We start from the raw sequence: 19,888 nt of genomic DNA, 5'->3' as shown, positions 1-19,888 counted from the left end.
GACAGGTGAGATTTATATTATAGATGGGGGTATGCTCCCTGAAAGTTGGGAGATTCTATCTATAAATACTGATGATAGGAACTGACTAATTTAATTCACGTTTTGCTATCGACCAATCAGAAACCAGAATTGCTCCATAAAAATTGAATCTTAGCATTCCAGCACATAATTTTTTTGTGGTAACATGAGAAGGATCTTTTGCTCTTTGCTTGCAAAATTCTCAAGTCTAGAACAGCGAACCACTGAAAATTCTTCATATCCAGGACTTGTATAGAACAGCTACCCATTGGAAAGTCTTCTGAAATTAAACATGGCTTCCAATTCATACTTTTCTACCACTCCTTACTGGTACAACAATACTTCTCTTTCCTGTTCATCTTTGGAATCACTAGAAGACCATGTGTCATGTGGCTAAAGTTATGTGCCTTGGATTTCTTCTCCATTGTCTTATCTTTTTATGGCCATATCACCATAGTCTCTCTCACACTGGCAGTCATTGAGGGGAGCACATGGGTCTACAAATATAAAAATAAAACCCAGACTAAAACACTTTGTAAACATTGGTTGGACTCTGAGTTTGTGTACGACACCATCGTGGGGTCTACCCACTAAACATTAAGGTTCATATGTACATCTATCAAGGCTGCATTTGTCAGTCAGTTGATCAATTTGTCTCCATCTGTTCAAGCTCTCCCCCCCTAATCAAAACTTCAACTGGCGTCAAGTTCCTAACTGGGCTCTCAACTCTTGTCCTCAACTGTTGCAAAAACGCCACCAATTGTCATTAACTGGGCAGTCATACAAACATTGCAAGACACTTACCTCTGTAAACTGTTCTCCAACATAATAAAACCCATTATCAATCCTAAAGTGACTGTAAACTAAATCTATCTACATCTATTGTTTGATCCTTTTGTTAGTCATTGCTACACTTTAATTAAAGAACGTTAAGGAACAAATTCTGAGCCATTGTCTGATAAAAACCCTTTTGTTATCCAAAAACCTACTTTCTTTTCTTTTGTGATATTTGCTTTTTCCTCCTATTTCCTAACACTTGGTGGATAGAGCATTAATAGTATAACATCTCATTTTAGTTTATTTACTATTTCATGATTTTGATGTGTTAATTTGGTTGCCTTTATCATCAACTTTTGATTTTACATCAAGCAATGCTTGTTCTAATCGATTGTGAGTTTGCTATATCTTTTTGTTTGTTCAACTGGCTGCAGAAGTTTTTTTCTTTTTTTAAAATTTTTTTAAATCTGTTTTAGTCTGTCCCATCAAAACAATAATGTCTGTCTTTGACAACATGGGTATAGAGCATATTGGAATTTTTCTTCTATCCATCTTGCTCTGGACAGTGCAATGATCACTTGTGCCAGTCTATAATTATTTCAATGTTCAAATCTTTTTTAAATACATTCTTCATTGCGATATTGTTTTATTTCATTTTTGCTTCATGAAATAAAGAAAATCTATTAAAAAATTTTTTTGTTTCTTTACATTCTAATATATTCTAGTTATTTTATGGACCTAATCTAATAATGTAGTGATCCCAGATAGAATCAAAGAAAATTTTCAATCAGGGCTTTTAGATTTCTTGAAGAGTTTAACTCTATTTGAATGTTCTGTTAACATAGACTTCTCTAACACACAAACATTGACTTTATATATAAAAGATTATGTGGTTATTTTTTATTTATTTATTTTTTTTCAAAAGTCGTAAATACATTAAAAAAATATATGAACATATTTTCCTTTTTGGTTATTTATATTTACAAAATAAGTTTTATTGTGAATAAATAGTCACTAATCTTTTATTTTTGGAAGTTTAACGTGGGAGTCACTAGGTGAGGAATGGATGCACACCAAATGCAGCATATTCAAAACATGTATGTAAAATTGCTCAAAAATGGTTGAGGTGTGACATTGCTTCTTAGATATTGTCTCCATGACATAATTATATGCTGAAGATACCAGGTTACATAAGATTGAAAAGAAACCCTTGTTTTTCTTTGGGGGAATTCTAGCATTTCCAAACCATCTTCTGCAGGTTGGTTCACAAATAAAAACTTGAAAACACAAATTGGATTTTTCATTGCTTACTTTTATCGTTGATATAATGTCAACATTATGTTACTTACATACTCGTCTTTTATAGACCATGGATGCTTCTTGAAATTTTGTTTAAGACATTGTGTTCTTTTTCACTAGCTGTCAATGGGCCTTTTTTAGGCATTTTTAGACACCTGCAATAAAGTGATACACACTTAAAATTACCAGGAAATAGAAAAATTAGCATAATTTTCCAAATATTTGTTCAAATTCCACAAAAGTCAATGAAATAAGGCACCTTGTTATGCTCTTCCAGGGTACCAAATTTCACTTCTCTGCCTTTTATAGCAATTTCAAAATTAAAGAAATATTGACCTGCAATAAAGCGATACACAGGGTTTATATATATATATATATATATATATATATATATGAGAGAGAGAGAGGAGATATTGATATTATTTTGGTAGATTACATAGCTAGCTGCTTAAAAATCATAGGTCATTTTATCCCTGGACATAAAAGCTTACTGACTGAGGGATGGGGGACATAATCTAGGATGATCATAACTTTGGAAAGTTTCAAGTAGCTCACAATCACAGTATGGAATTTTATATCCAAGAAGACATTATTATTTTCAAGAACCAGCCGATCTTTATTGTGGTCTTTTCTCTTCGCTAAATATTTTTCATTCGCCATCTGTTTCCTGCATCTATGTATCCTACTGAACATGTAATGCATTGTGCTCATTTACATAAGTCCTTCACTTGGTAAGTGGAGAAATATACAGAAAGGAGTAGCATTCTCCCCTACATTTTGGTGTAATAAACAATAGTGATGGGACGATCCCAAAATTCTTCTTGATTTTGATACAATTACTGATTCTTTTAAAAATCAATAAATATTTAGCTATAGAGTTGTTTTTTCTTTAGATTACTGTAAAACGTAAAAATACACTATTGTTTATTTTTACATTTATTTGTAGCTTAAAAACAACACACATTTACCATTTAGTAGCAATTATGGAAAATGAAGTTTTAAACAAACCAAATAAACAATTACAAAATCGTTTCTGGCATTGGAAAAGTCAATATTTTCTCCGATTCTAAGACTGATTGCGATACCCTAAAAAAGTTCTGATTTTCTTGATTTGCGATTCCGATTAATCGTCCCAACACTAGTAGACGATAGAAAGGAATTTTTCAGGTCATCATCAATGATAGTGGAACTATTTATTAAATGCAATTTTAATCAAATTTCAACGAAGATTTGGAATAAACGATGCCTGGTTTGTATGTTAGAGAAAATTACCAATTCTGGTTCCTCAAAAAGGAGCACTCAAATTGGAAACAAAATACCTGCATAGTTGTATTCCTCAATGAGGGTGCCTCAGGTAACAAGAAATAAATCCAATCTGTTTTGATAAAAACAGATGAAAGGAAATAAACCTATAGCGATTTTGAAAAAAGGTAATTTTTGGGAGAAGGATGGTTTTTAAGAGAAGATACTATTCTTTGGTTTTATGGAACTCGATGCTTTTCCATCTAAAACTCATGTATTAAAATAATTTTTTACATTTTCTTTAATCCCTTATTTATGTTAAAAACATTGTTTATGGTACCTTTTACCACAGAAATTTGGATTTCAGTTACACTAACAATTATGAAATCAGTATTCAATTTACAATAAAGGTAAAATAATACCATTCTATGCTTATGTTAACCCTAAAACATTATATGCCTTGTTCTTTATTTCTCCTCCCTCCTTCCCACTTAATCTCATTCTTATCCTCACTTTGTGGACCCTTCTAATGGATAAGGTTATCTCATTTCCTACCCATTTGAAATTCGAATGGTTATGTTTACCATGCAGTTAGATGGTGATATTCCTGTAAAGGAAAGGTCAGACAGTTTTTGTGTTTACGTAAAGGAAAAATTCTATTCCTCACTTTATAAACAATAGATTCACTAGTTACCTTTGTATTTCCTCAGAGATGAAAAACGATTTTTTTTTTTTTTTAAATAACAAGCTTATTTTTATATGGAAATGGTTGTCCTGGGTTTTCTCATCATCAGCCCTCGTAGACAGTGCTTTAAAGCTCTGTGAACTAAAGATACTTTGACAATCTCTACTGTCAATATCATGGTAGGAAATCTGTGATACTTCAGCCAAGATCAATTTGCTACACAGATTAAGGGCTGTGTATAACTTATGGACACTATTAACTCCTCTTACTCCTACAGTTAATCACATCATTGCCGTGATCTTCATCTCTGCTCCATACACTTGACTAAATGTAGCTCCATCAGTTTTCTCTCAGACTGAATCTGGCTATTCTGATCAGAAATGCAGATGCTCTTGTATCTATTAGAGTCCATATTGACAGGTTTCCCACCATCATCTTACAGGTGAGATTTCTTTTCTCCGTCATCAATGAGTACATTGGTACTTTCTCCTTTCGTCTGACAAACTGTTTTTGCTTTTTACAAATTTTTGAACTACTCTAAACATAGGAGCTGGTAACAGGGACTTATCATTATAATTAGCCTAATTCCTCTTCATCCTATCAGGTAAAATATATAAGGCAGCATGCTTCTCTCCTCTCACCCTATTTTTTATTCTGTAACTGCTGACGCACCACTGCTTAATGTTCTAGATTCTGACAGTATCGGCACCTTTTTTCAAGTGCAGCTGGCGATAAAATGATCAGTCCATACATCTAATGAATTCCTTTGTGATCCCATTGGAACGACGTAACTTTTTACTTCTCACAAACTAATGCATGGGTGTTTTCCTGCTCTCTATTTTTAGTAGATATTATGATAGTTGCTCTCTCCTTTCCTCTTTGGATAATCTGACATAGGACTAAGTAGCTATAAGTATAGATAGGTGTTGTCTTATTTTTCACTTGGGTTGGTATGTTTTTGGCAACCTTTCATACAATTGGATTCTGCTAATCGGAGTGGGAGGCCTTAGTTGATCAGTCCTTTACCTATGGTTTCAGAATTGCATGTCCAAAAATCAGTCTGTGTCTACCTGATGTGGCTTGGTATTTTGTAGGATCAAATCTGGTTGGAGGTCTGCTTATTTATCCCAGTGCTCAGTACATACCCAATAATTTTCTGGTCTATTTCTTGGACATGGAACCCCTCTCACCTTAGTCTGTTCTGCCCCTGAGCCTGCTGTTGGATCTTAACCTTTTTCTCCTACTAATTCTTTCAAACATTTTCACTCTCCCTCTGCTAGTACTCATAGCTGATTGCCCCTTGAATAATGTCAAATCTGATATTATTGTTACTGACAGTTTCCACATAAAAAAAACTTGTTTTCCAGCATAGGGTTAAGATTGGCCACTTTTTTTTTTTCACCACCTCATTGAACGTCTATCCTTTTGCTTTATTGTCATTAGTCCCTTCATACCACTTCTGTAGTTCTATTCATACTAATCCTGGGCCTTCCAAAATTAGGTTTCTTATCAATCTTGGGATGGGTCCTATGGACACGTTGAATGTCACCAACACTAATTCTTTGTATATTTGGTTATTCTAGATAGCCTGCGGCCATCACTGCAACTTTGAGAGCTTAGATATTAAGTTTTGATCACAATATTTTTGAAAAATTTTCTGATACCACACATTATCATATACTTTTTTATAACAATAATATGCTCTTCATTCAGCATTTACTAGCAATCTAACTTAAATAGAAAGTCAAATAATTAAGGAAAACCACAAAGTGTTTGACCTGTCTTCATTAATTGTCTCCATCTGCTAGATGCTATGCTGTTTCACAACTAAATAATCAAATAGGTACAAAGTACCGCTTGCTTATTTTCAGATGGCTCTTGTTTCTATCTTTATTGTTCTCCTCCACCTTGGTTTGCTTGTAGTGCAGAATGTTGATCCTGGTCATAACACCAATTATAAAACTTTCCGGCTACCTCATTAGTCATCACTGTTTCATCATTGGTTCTTGTTTGCGATACATGTGATGTGCATTCTTCCAGCCCATACTATGTTCTTAAATTATGAAACCCAGCAAGTCAATGAACGATGTTTAGTGTGGGTTGGAAACAAACAACTACTAAATTTTCTTTGATACTTGTTTGTTGAAATAAGAGTTATTTGTTTTATTGTATATAAAACTTTCAAACAATTGTACACATGAATGGCTTAAGTTTCAGCCTTTTTATTTTTATTAAAAAAAAAAAGATACATTTTTAAGTTTACACAGTGATGTAACTCGGATTGCCATTTTTTTTTTTTTTTTTTTTTTTTGGAATTAAACTAATTTTGCATCACATCTGATCATTGTTGGGAGACTATAAATATAGGTACAAAGTGATAATTCTTTGCCGCTTGTAGTATATAATATAAAGGGCAATTGTATACATGAATGTTTGTATGTCTGGCTACAAAAAAAAAACAACAAAACAAGTACTCACAAAGTTGGTATTATTTTTGGATCAGCATTACTCTGGATGAATAATACCTAAAATTTAGAAAAAATTAATTCTGATCTTAAACTGATGCAGATTTTGTCAGGAGGAGACTTAAACCCAGATTATGTACTAACTAAAGGAAGTAACTTAATTTTTTTTATCAAAGAGTTAATTCCCTTATGCCGACTTATTTCTCAAGTAATCTATAAGTGTGTGCGTCTAGAGATGAATGGGTTGGGTGGAGAAAAAATGAAGGGTTGGGAGGAGGAGGGAAGCAACTGAAGAAGGAAAAGGAGAAAGAGAAAATAAAGATATAAGCTTTAATAGAAATATGCTACACTTTTGCCCTAGGCAACGCCAGATAACCCTGCTAGTAAATTTATAAATCACAGATATTGGAAATAGCAAATCCCACATCATCGTTAACTAATTTATAATTGTTTCAAGTTTTTAATTGTAAGTCTTGATGCCCTTCTGGTAGGATGTGTGGGAGGTATTGCTCCCTCTGATAAATCTGTCTCTGTTATTATCAAAGAAATGAAAACACACACACAGAGTAAAATTTTATCCTCTACCTCCCAAACTATCAACAGAGAAGTCAAAATGAGATCCTATTTACTTGCCATCCTCATGAAGGCAAAGTTAATCAAAGTTAATCACAAAGTCAGTTGTCAACATGGGGAAATCCAACTCCCCAAAAAGAGTCACACTGGATTGAAAAAAAAAAAAAAAAATTGCATCAGTCTAGAACTTCTTTTTCACTGACTGCAGAAAAAAATACTGAATGTAGCATTAGCAATAGAACAGATACTATGCTTTGCTCTTAGCCAAAAGGCCAAGGAATAAGATTTTATTTCTTTTTGTGCGATATTTGTCAGCACCCTGGAATTGTTTTTTTTTTTTTTTTTTTTTTGTTTAAAACTTTATACAATAAAATTATAACATAAAATGATTATCCAATTTTTTATCAAATAATGTAGGACAGAAGGAATAACTTTTTCTATTATTTATTGAATGGTGGCCATTTTGGCAATACAAAAATTGGTAGTAAAAATATATACTTCGTATTTGCTTGCACACAACGTTTCCTACACAATCGCACCAAGTGAAGCCAGCTGGTCTACCATTCATTCACCATAAAGCACCCCTAGGACCCTGGTGGGTTATAGAATTATTAACATTAACGTGTGAACATTCTAAAAAACTAAGAAAATGTGTTTCGACTAAAGATTTTTTTTCACATCGGAATTAGTATATTTTATATATTTTTTCCTGTGTTAACATGTATTTATGGTTACTGTTGGAGTTAATAATGGGCATATTCTTTTTAAAGTGGAACAGAACACACATTTAGAAATGATCAAAGCAGAAGATGTAAAAGAAACAAAAATGCTTTTCATTAAAACAAATGAATTAAATTATAATTCCAAACCCTAACCCAGCGTTACAAAGAAAGAAAATTAAAAAAAAAAAGAAAAAAAAAAAAGTTTTATAAACATCATTTTTAGGTACTTGTACAGTTTAATCAAGACATCGAAAAAAGGTTATATTGTACGTATTCGTTTTGGACTGAAGATTTCCGAAAAAAAAAAAAAAAAAAAAAAAAATTCATTTAATTTGACTGAGTAAATTTTTTTTTTTTTTTTTTTTTTTTTACAGCGGAAAAACGTTTTTATGAGAGCGCGTTGAAAATCAGCCAATATGGAAATTTTTAACACGCCTCCATGTAAAGCGTCGACACTCCCTCTCCATCTTTATTACTAGCTTTTCTTCCTAAAAATCGAACATTTTGCTCGGTATCATAACAGATTGTTTTTTTTTTTCGCTGTAAAAAAAAAAAAAAAAAAAAAAAAAAAAATTAAAAATTGATAAAATTAAGTGAAATTTTTTTCGGAGAACTTCGTTCCATAACGGATACGTACAATATAACCGTTTTTCGATATTTTCATTTTTAATGTCTTGATTAAACTGTACAAGTACCCATTTTTATTCACATGGGACTTGAAGTAGCTGAGAATGTACTGTTAAAATAATGAAAGAAAAAATTTGATGATGCAAAAGTTTAGAAACAATATTTTATTTTCCACCGCCATGAAAAGTTACACTTCATGGTTGATTTAATCATCCAAAAACGAATAAAAAAATAAATAAAAATTGTTTTAAAGATTTAACGAGATTAACATTCTAAAATTGGGGCGCATTGAATTAAAAATAATTTTAGAAAATTTTCCACCATAAATCTTTTTGTAGTCAAATTTAAAAATTTAACTACGAAAATACGATACTTGTACAGTTTAGTCAAGACATTAAAAAATGAAAATATCGAAAAAAGTTTAAATTGTATGTATCCGTTATGGAACGAAGTTCTCCGAAAAAAAAAAATTTTTTCACTTAATCTTTTTTTTTTTTTTTTTTTTTTTTTTTTAAAACAGCGAAAAAACAATTTATGATACCGAGCAAAATGTTCGATCTTTAGGAAGAAAAGCTAGTATTAAAGATGGGGAGGGGTGTCAGCGCTTTAACTGGAGTTATCTCCCTTTGGTATTTCAAATTCAAATTTGTTTGTTTAAATTAAAGATGGCTGCCTTCAACACGCCCTCATAAAAACGTGTTTTTCCGCTGTAAAAAAAAAAGGAAAAAAAAAAAAAAGGAAAAAAAAAAAAAAAACTACTTGATGAAATTAAGTGAAATTTATTTTTCGGAGAGAGAGCCTGTTTCCTCCGTTTGACTATAGGTGGCGTTACTGTCTGTCCACCCAGTTACGGAAGCACAAAATGTATATAATGCCACCCTTGAAATAAAAATAAATGTTTTTGTTATATTTTAATTTTAAACATGGTTTTTTTTGGGGGGGGGGGTGCAAACATATTTAAGTTTTGTTTTTTGTTTTTTCAAACATATTTACGTTTTTTTTTTTTTTGTTTGTTTTTGCAAGCATATTTAAGTTTTATTTTTCCAAACATTTACGTGTTGTTGCTTGTTTATTTTAAAACATTTACGGTTTTTTTTTGGGGGGGGGGTTTGCAAGCATAAACTAAATATTTTTGAAATATTTTTCTTTTTGAAAAGTTTGCTTATGCACTTATTGGTACCGCGCTATTTTTTAATAGTAGTTTCAAGTAAGATTCAAGTTTTACAATATCCTTTTTCAAATATATATATATATATATATATATATATAAATACTTGCAGAAAAGGTAAAATAAGTGCAGAAAAATTAAGAAAAAAGGGGGGGTCCATAAAAAAGATAAAAGAAAAAACGTTGATTTTTTTTTATTATCATAAGAGCGTAAAAAATACTCGCGGAAAAACGGTTGTACCCATAAATATGTTTAAAAGAAAAATATAGCAAAAACATTTAGTTTATGCTTGCAAAAAAAAAAAAAAAAAAAACCGTAAATGTTTAAAAATAAACAAGCATCAAAACGTAAATGTTTGGAAAAATAAAACTTAAATATGTTTGCAAAAAAATAACTTAAATTTGTTTGCACAAAAAAAAAAAAAGAAACATGTTTAAAATTAAAATATAACAAAAACATTTATTTTTATTTCAAGGGTGGCATTATATACATTTTGTACTTCCGTAACTGGGTGGACAGACAGTAACGCCACCTATAGTCGAACGGAGGAAACAGGCTCTCTCTTTCTTTACGATTACCACTTTATATTCAATTTAAACTTTTTTCGGTATTTTCATTTTTTTAATGTCTTGACTAAACTGTACAAGTACCGAAAATACATTTATAAAATTAAAATATTAAATTTAAATAAACTAACATTTTTACATCAAAAACTGTAAAATATAAAACTTAAAATAAGAATACTTTAATTGCAAGATCCAGTTTTGAATTATTTTTTCTTTTATATATAATAAAATATTTAAAAAAAAAATGATACTTGTAAAAATGGTTATCCAGAGAATTTCAATATTTAAAAAAATCAGTTCTGTGCATTGACAAGGAATCTCGAGTTAGTTCCGGAAATGGTCGAAGCTGTCAACAATTTGAAAAATGTCAAAAGGCATGCGAAAGATAAAGTTAAAAAACTTGTTTTTAAATCGTAAAATGCTTCAGCAATTTTTGGAACGGATTCAGATTCTCTGTCAATACTCGGCATTGACAACATATGAATACTGAAATCCTTTGCATAACTATTGGTTAAAAGTTATCAAGCATAAAATTAAACAATTTTTGTTGATATTTAATTTTTTTTCTCACACGTAATTATTCCGAATTCGTGGCTGTGCGCCGCTATCAATAAACTGTTTCTATGGTACCAACGTTTTAAGCTTAATTTGTTTAAATTAAAGGTTTCAAATCACCGTGCTTATTCAGATGGCGGCAATTAAAAGCAAAGAAAATACAGAAAAGTCTGTATGATGTACGTACTCGTTACAGAACGAAGATGCCATATTTCAAAAATTACGTAAATAGTTTTTTTTAAAACTAAAAAAACAAAAAAAACCACCAAAATTTACGATTTTTAGTGATTGTATTGAACATAAAACTGATTTTGACCTCAACATTTCAATTTGAGTTGACACCCCAACCCCTGTTTATTTTATCGGATTTCATCATACCCGACTCGCTTAGTCGTAAAATTTGATTTTCTTGAATAAAAAACCTACTTCGTGATTTTTGAAATATGACATTTTCGTTCTGTAACGAGTACGTACATCAAACATTTTTCTGTATTTTCTTTACTTTTAATTGCCGCCATACAAGTGCCAATTTGAATAAGCACCAAAACCGCTTTCAAAAATGATTGCACACCAAATTATTTGATAGTTTTCAGCAATCCAGTAAGAATCTCATTTCATTTAATTTTCATATTTCAGAAAATTTTAATAAATGAGCAAACCAGAAGAGTAATCGACTCAAAGTCAACAGCAGACGATTTGCGGTCAGATATTAAACTTCATCCGTAATATAACTTCCGACGAGTTTCAGTTTCCCAAATTTATTAAATTAAGGGAAAATACTGAATAGTTAATAAAGCTCTCACCCCCATGTTAAGAATAACTTTCTAAATAAAAACCTTATTTCAGCACAGTTCGTAAATTCAGATTATTTAGAAAGTCGTTCTTAACATTGGAAGAGGAAATGGTTAATTGTTCAGTACTTCCATCTAAAAAATTAGAACAAAAGTTGGCAAACTAGAAGGTACTAGTGCACAGTGCAGTGCACTTATCGGTCCGTGCTGAAATAATAACGTTATTATTTAAAAAGTTATTCTTAACATGGGGGAGGGTGTTTCGTACCTATTCTGTACTTTAACCTTACAATTGAATAAAAAAAAACATATCATAAAACTTTAATTAAACTTGGAAATACGATTTAAAAAATAACGCGGATCAATAAGTGCAGTAGCACCAACTAGAAGAATAAGTGACCCAAGTCTGACCAAACACCGTTTGCTGTTGACTAAGTCGGGTACTCTTGTTTTTAAAACAGTGTTTTACAAATAAATGTTAATTATAAAATTTTCCTGAAAAAGTTTTGGTGCGTATGCTACTGCGCTGTTTTTTTATTTATTTTTTTTATAATATTTTCGAATTTAATTAAATTTAAACGATGTTTTTATTTATTGTTAAATGAAAGTACAAAATAGTTACAAAACACTCTACCCATGTTAAGAATGGCTTTCTAAATAATAACATTATTATTTCAGCGCGGTAACATAAATGCATAAGTATCAAATTTTGGTATTAAACACCGTGACAGCGTTAGGGTTGGGGTTAGGGTTAGGGGGTTAGGGTTAATTCGCTGTCACGGTGTTTGTATAGTTTTAACCAAATTTTTTCTTAATTTTTTTTTTTAAATGTGTACCGTTTGGTGTAACAGGCAATCTATTGATGGCGACGAATGTTGAATGAGCCAGAAAATTCAATATTTTCTTAAAATTAAAGTTGAGAAAATTGTTTCAATTTATTTTATTTTTTTTTGCACTATAATGTAAAAAAATGTAAATTTTTTAATTATTTTTTTAAATATTATTTTACTCTGTCGACCTCGAAAAAATAACATAAAAAATAATCTGTCTTCATTTCTAGACTTCAAAAATATTGTCAAATGTTGAAATATTGGACGATTGCCATAAAAAAATCTTCATTCATATTATAAACAGTTTTAAAAAAACATTGTTTAAAATTGTAAGATATTTCATTTTTAAGTAAAAAAAAAAAAACGTTTGAACCTATCTAAAAATATTATTTAATAATAATCACAGGATTTGACGTGCCGTGCGGACAATAACGGACAGTGTGGGCATTATCACCATTAGCTCCACAAAGTGGACATGTATAATTCCGTAGGACAGGGCAACTCACCCGACCGGATTCGTCTTTTAAATTATGATTAGAATATAAAAAAATATCCTCGCCATTATTTTTGCAGAAGACACAATGTTCCACTTTTGTAGATTTCTTTTTCTTTCGTTCTTCTTTAAAGGTCATGTAAGCCTCGAGCGGGTCGCCATTTTGACTACAACTCGAGATCACTCTTGGCTCTTTCAGATTTACATACGACTCTAAGAATTGGTCGGAATTGTCAATACAGGAATGAGGAAGCGGCATTTTAGCAGACTCTCTCCTTAAGGCAAAGTAAGCTTCCATTTGATGGTTATTCAAGTTCAAGAGCTGGAGAATCCCAGAGACATTTTTGGTACTGACTCGTTCCGAAGTCTTCTGGTAATTTGCCAAGGGATTTGCTTTAGCCATAACAGGACAAGGGATGAGTTCTTCTTGGAGTTTGTACTGGTCTTCAACGCCATTCATCCGAAATTCTTGAATTGAAGAAGAAATGCGGATTTCATGTAGAGGATCACTGACCAAATTAGAATTGGTAAAGTCAAAATACAGGGCATCTAGTTTACAACCAATTTGACCTGGTCGGCCGCAACAGGGTTCACGGTCAATTTCGGAACCTTCGGACATCATTTGTCGACGCAAAAAACGGCTATGTGCAGCCAAAATTGTCGCGCTTGGATGGTTATGTGAATGATTCATTTTTTACGTATATATTAATTTTCCTTTTTTGATGAGCCTTGAGTTGTTTCTTTAGTCTTGTTTCCTTTTTTATTTTTTTTCTATTCAAAATTGTTAACATACGATGGAAATATGATGGGGAAATAAGTGGAATAATTAATTTTTTTTTCTTTTGCTTAACGACCAAATCAATACTCGAAAACGCTAATAGTCACGTGACATTTCTTACGCAATTGATTGGTTGAAAAATTATTAAAATTTTAAATTAAAAATGGTTTACAATTTAAAAAAAAATTTAATTAATACAACATTACGCAATTATATATATATATATATACAATTAGTTGTTTTTGGAAAAAGAAATCCAGCAGAGTGCTCAATTGTAAGGAAAATCCGAAAATAAGAGCGTATTTATATTCTGTATGCAAATAGTTGTTAGATGAGACAAGTCATTGGTACCGTCGATTTCAAACCCGATAATTAGGACCGTTTTAGATACCCATATCAACCTCTCTTCATTGAGAAAAACGGTCCTAATTATCAAGTTTGAAATCAACGATACCAATGACTTGTGTCTCATCTAACAACTTTCTGTACATATATATATTTATGTGTGTGTGTGTGTTTTATTTTTTTATTACCGCTTTGGCTACATGTAGCCAAACATAAAACGGTAATAATATATATATATATATATATATATATATATATATATATAGTAAAACTGGTAATTAGTAAAAACCTGAAGAGAGTGCTCAATACTATAGCAAATATGTTTTTTTTTAAATATATATATATATATATATATATATATATATATATATATATATATATATATATATATATATATACCCTGAAAAACAATCAGTAGCAGCTTAACCGATCAATTTTTAAGGTCAAGGTTATAGTCAAATGTTAAGGGCATGGGAAGGAGAGGTTGTTTTGTAATTATTCTGTACTTTCACCTGACAGTTTAATAAAAAAAAAATATCGTAAAACTCGAATTAACTTGAAAATACTATTTTAAAAAATAACACGGTAACATAAGCACGGACATTTTTATCACTTTAGACCAATGATACTCACTTTCCCCATATTTTTGGTGACCTTGTGCCTAATTTGTTTTAAATGTATTTTTAAAAATATTTTCTGCAAATAAATAAATGTTCTCAACATACCAGCAAAATCACATGTTTTACTTTCAACTAAATTAAATATAGAAAATATCATAATGCAAAGTAAACATTTATATTGCACAATATTAATGTATTAAAAGTTGTTTATTAATTAAATATACAAATTAAGAAAACTGAAAGCTAGTCGTAGGTGTTTGCAGATTACTAGACCTACAGTATTTTAAAATCTTATGTTGTGTCAAAGAATTAAATAAACACAACTGTTTTGATGGTGATATAGTAAGCATATGTTGAAAAAAACTTTTGCATTTATTGATTTAGAAATGTATCACTATTTTATTAGTATCTTCATTTAAATGAATACATGTAAAAAGTTTTACATTTATCATTCTACCAAAATGGCTTACTATTATTAAATAATACACCACAGAATTTTGAAATACTTTATATATAGTAGAGACGAATGATCTAATGAGATTCATTGTAATGGTTAATTTGCATATCTAGTTTTTAAACAATTCATAATAAATTAATATTTGATGTTATTCATTTCTAATTTTATTGTATTGGATAAATATCTATCCGTCTCCTCCTTTCTCTCTCTCATTAATGATGGTGTTGTATAATTTTTTTAAATTACTTTTTGAAATTCACGTCTGATGTGCTGGGATGCTGAGGAAACTCTTCTCTTGAACCTCCACTGCCTTGCAGCTATACCCACTCATAGAAAAAGCTTGAGAGTCAATTCTGAGAAAAAATCTGGAACTGGAGGCTACAATATTCTGGATTCCTATTACACTACTGAAGCCTTGTGTTTTAGCACTTGCCTTTCCAATGAGCCATTCTAGTGAGGTGGATAGGGGATATTTGCTGCATAGGTAACTGCTTGCCTTTCATACTTACTTATTCTGCACTCTGAGCACAATTCAATAGTCTTTTGAGACTGAAGAATGGCAGTCTCAATGGCTGAATGCAGTAATTTATCAGTGGATATTACCCTGCATTCAAATATATCGGTCTATAGACACCCCAAAGTGGAATTTACAGCATGTCATTGTTATTAATGAGAACAACTTTATTGAAGACCATGCAGCATGTGGAAGAAAGCATTGCAGTTGTTAAACAGTACTTTTACATAAAGTTCACAAAAATCATGAAGTCCTGCATGTTGGTCATAGCTATTTGTTATCCAGCAAGATGGCAAGTTTTTACCCTTAACACCAAGAACAGCAAGGCAGTTGCATGCAGAGACGGGACAAATTTGGCCCCAAACATACAAAAGAATGGGGCAAAAGCAATGTTGTCACTTTCAATTTGTTAATTTGTGGTTCCATGTCTTTGTTTGCCATATATGGAGACTAGAAAATGACGGATCCTGATGCTGACTACTCCTGGATTTTCACCAGAGCCCTGTTAACTGGGTAGCTCTGACTACCTAAAAGGGCGGTGGAAGGGAACATATGAAATCATGGGAAGCAAAAAAAAAAAAAAATCAGAAACATGTCTGGTACTTGTTGACACCTTTTAGAACTGTTAAATAGAAAAATGATCCACCTAAAAGTCTTTCTATGTTTAAAGGGAGCTAACTCTTTTTGCACCTTAGAATTGTCTTGCTTATCAAGGGAAATTTAAAAGCAAGATCTATCTGGTATTGGTGAGAGTGACTGTGAAAGTTTTTTTTAACCTTTATATATCATATAATGGGAAAAATCCAAGATGAAGGATGCTATCAATCAATATCTATCCACAGAAAATTAAATCCATCATTATCGTAATTATTCAATTATAAATTCTTAAATAAATCATTTTTAGATCGTTGACATCAGAATTGTTTTATCTATTTATTTTTATATATTTCTGTCTCGCTACTCAATAACATTTATCTACCCTTGGTGAGAAAGATTGAGGCAGGATTTATCTGCCCTTGACAGATCATATGATCATAAAACACAGGGAAAATTTAAAAACAATTACTCTGTACTAAATTAACCAAGCTGAATCCATCGTTATTTCCTTCATTTGTGAATTTGTTAAATAAATCATTTTATATTGTTGATCTCCATAAAATTATTTTATCTATTTATTTCATCATTATTTGTGTCTCATGACTAGGGCGGTGACAACAGCATTTCTTTTCATTGTTTTGACTCTTGAGTATATATTCGTTAATATCTTATATGTTTTTATATAGACTAATGTTGTTCTTGGTTGATTGACTGTGTCGGATATATACTTGAGAGTAAAAAGAATGAAAATAATATTCTGTTGTCACAATCCTACTCAAACACTCAAGACAGAAATTCAATCACTTCTTTGCATTGCTTGTATGTATTCGTGAATACTAACCATTTTCTACATTCTAAGAAATAAATTTGAAACTTTAGTTATCTCCCTTATTTCTTTCTAGTTAGTACGCTGTTCTGAATAATTGACATTTTTTTCTCATTTACGATATTTATTTAAATAAAAATGAAATAAGGGAAAGTCAAATTAATCATGGGTAAATAACCGAGTGGTAATAGGATATCCATAATTATAGTTTCAGTTGAGGTTCATCTGACTCCATGTTTGAAATAGATAGAATGTCCTCTTATTTAATTCACAGTTAAAGAAATAGAGGATTACAGTGTTTGTTTTTAATAGAAAATACCTTTTGCTTTGACAGTACTGAAAAGGAGTAAAAATTGTCAATTGTAATCTTTAGAAAAAAAAAGAGATGCCACACATCCTTTCTAAATTCTATTCTAGGCTGGTCATTTGGAAGAGACCAGCCTCAGCACATCTGATTTGTACCAATATCTAATTCCCACTTTTGGTGAGAAAATACTTGCATGGACACTTTAAAGAACACGCGCAACAAACTGTATTAATACACCCAGCCATCCAATTGGTCGGTGTGCAATTACTCTACTAAATTATGTTAACAGACATTCAGTGGGAATTTAAAATGTAACCTCTTTTGCCCAACATGAATAAAATGAGACTTGGCAGTCAGTCATCTTGGTCTTAACGAATATATTATGTCATGTATTATTTTCCCAATAAAAACATGACAAAATATGGTGCCAGAAGTGGGATTTAAAAACGGATATACACAGCAATACACAGGGATGGAGGTAAACAAAGTGTTGAGCCTAAAAGCTGTACAATGAAAAAAATGAAATTCCAACAGCACAAGCCTGCCTAAACCGTTTAGATTCAATCAACTCGAATTATTGAAAAAGATTTATTTGACAGGTCAACCATTACAAGACAGTGTCCAGACTAGGTAAGAAACTAATCCCTTATCAGGGAGACACTATAATATATGTGTGATAAAGCAAGCTCTCATCTGAGAAAGCTCAAGACGTTAACATAGTAATGTCAACATCTAATGACCACTTCAAAGGCAACATGAACATAACATAAATGGGCCAGGTTCAACCAATGATGTCAAAAAGAATTCTTTTATCATGGATCGCCTTGTACTGCAATTTTAGGGACTTACACGAAGAATTAATAAGCAAAAGAATTGTAGTCACGTGCTAAGATGTCATTTCGTCTGAAAATGACCTCACCTTAGATGAGGTCATCAAATGCGCACAGCAATGTGATACAATCAAATCACAATATCTGCAATCATCAGAAAACATCAGTAGTGAATGATCAACTGATGGTAAGGTCCATTCTGTCAGTCACAATGGAACTCGCAGTCAAGGGTAGAGTGAATACAAAACAAAACCCAGACAAGAAAATCACTATGATGATCAACAAAAAGGGCATACATAGGGCACAAAATGGAAGCTGAGTGTAACCACTGTGGTAATTATTAGAAGCGTGCATGCCTCGCCATTTCAGTCATCTGCCACAATTGTGACATGATTGGTTACTATGCCTTGGTGTTCTTGCAATATAAAAAATCAGCCTGATCAAATTTTGGTGAACTAATATCACCATCAATGAATTTTACTTTGGAGCAGACGTGACTGCAATCACTGAGCACATCTACAAACTAAGGAAGGACCTACTAACCCTTTTAGATATTCACAAAACCCTGCATGGTCAGTGATGCGTTCCACTCAAAGTGACTGGAAAGATCACTGCAATTGTCTTGCACCAAGAATTTGCAACAGAGCAGCAGATATTCATTATCCTCAATCTTCAATGCTAGGTGAACCAAACATTGAAGCACTTAAGCTTGGAAACAGCATATATTGGCATATGACTTGAAAAATAGATTGACAAACAAATTCAAATCAAAATTTAAAAAAGAATATAACATATTGTTACACATGGATGCAGATCCATACTTAGTACCCACACCACAACACTTACCACTACATTTTATGATGAAAACGCATGCAGAACTCTGGAAAATGGAAAAGCTGGTCATCATAAGCAAGAATTACAAACCCACCGAATGGTGTTATCCTATGGTGGTAGTAACAAAAGCGAATGGGAAGTTCAACAAGTGCATAAAATGTGAACTCCACCTGTTACCCTTGGTTGACCACCTTTTGGTCCGGTTAGGGGAAATGAGAATCATGAGCAAACTGGATGGAAACAGCATATATTGGCAAATTCTGCTTTCATCAGAATCCCATGCACTGACGACCTTCATCATCCTATTCAGACAGTACCAATTCAACCTTTCCCTTTTTGTATTTCATCAGCCAGTGAGATCTACAAAGGTGCATGTCACTAGTACTAGAGAATGAAACCAGAACAATATGCATACAAGATGATGTGCTAATCCATGGCAAAATTCAACAAGAATATGATGCCCGACTAAAAAGCACACTAAAAAATATCCAGTTGCAGGCATTATGTTCAACTTGAAAAAATTGCGAGATCTCCAAATTATACCTGAAAATTCTCGAACACATAGTGCTAATGGCCTGTGTCCAGATCCAAACAGGCTTACTAGTGTCTTCATCTTCCAAACAAAAGGAAAATGTTATGTTAGCAGACATTTTGGACCAGTAGGAGTTGTCTCCCTTGAAAATGTAAACTTGTCCAACGTGAATAAAACAAAATTGGCAGTCAGCCATCTTGATGTTAACGAATATACCATGTCTTATCTTATTTTCCTAATAAAAACAACAAAACATAAAACTGTCTGGTAATATTGCAACTGATACAAATTTTTATGTTTGTAAGAAGAGAAAAATAAAAATCGTATTTTTTTTATTTAATCAAAAGTTTAAGTTTTTAGTTTAAACTTCTAATTAGATAAAAAAACAAAAAAAACAAACAAACAAAAAAACAAATGAGTTATGATCCAGATCACCT

The 19,888-nt window shown here is 31.7% G+C and overlaps 1 protein-coding gene across 1 annotated transcript; it reads right to left on the bottom strand.

Moving 5' to 3' along the window:
* Positions 1-12,660: 12,660 nt before the first annotated feature.
* On the bottom strand, positions 12,661-13,774 carry LOC145297653 (uncharacterized). The gene has a single exon (XM_080143819.1). The coding sequence runs from the start codon at positions 13,500-13,502 to the stop codon at positions 12,705-12,707; it is 798 nt and encodes a 265-aa protein (XP_079999945.1). The 5' UTR covers positions 13,503-13,774; the 3' UTR covers positions 12,661-12,704.
* Positions 13,775-19,888: the final 6,114 nt, after the last annotated feature.

Source organism: Euprymna scolopes, chromosome 18 (assembly GCF_053919585.1).
Source record: "Euprymna scolopes isolate OS-2025 chromosome 18, ASM5391958v1, whole genome shotgun sequence".
Classification (NCBI taxonomy): Eukaryota; Metazoa; Mollusca; class Cephalopoda; order Sepiida; family Sepiolidae; genus Euprymna; species Euprymna scolopes.
This window is presented reverse-complemented; position numbering and strand designations above follow the sequence as displayed.

Coding starts and splice junctions, on each gene's coding strand:
- LOC145297653 (XM_080143819.1), bottom strand. CDS start 13,502: ATGAATCATTCACATAACCATCCAAGCGCGACAATTTTGGCTGCACAT.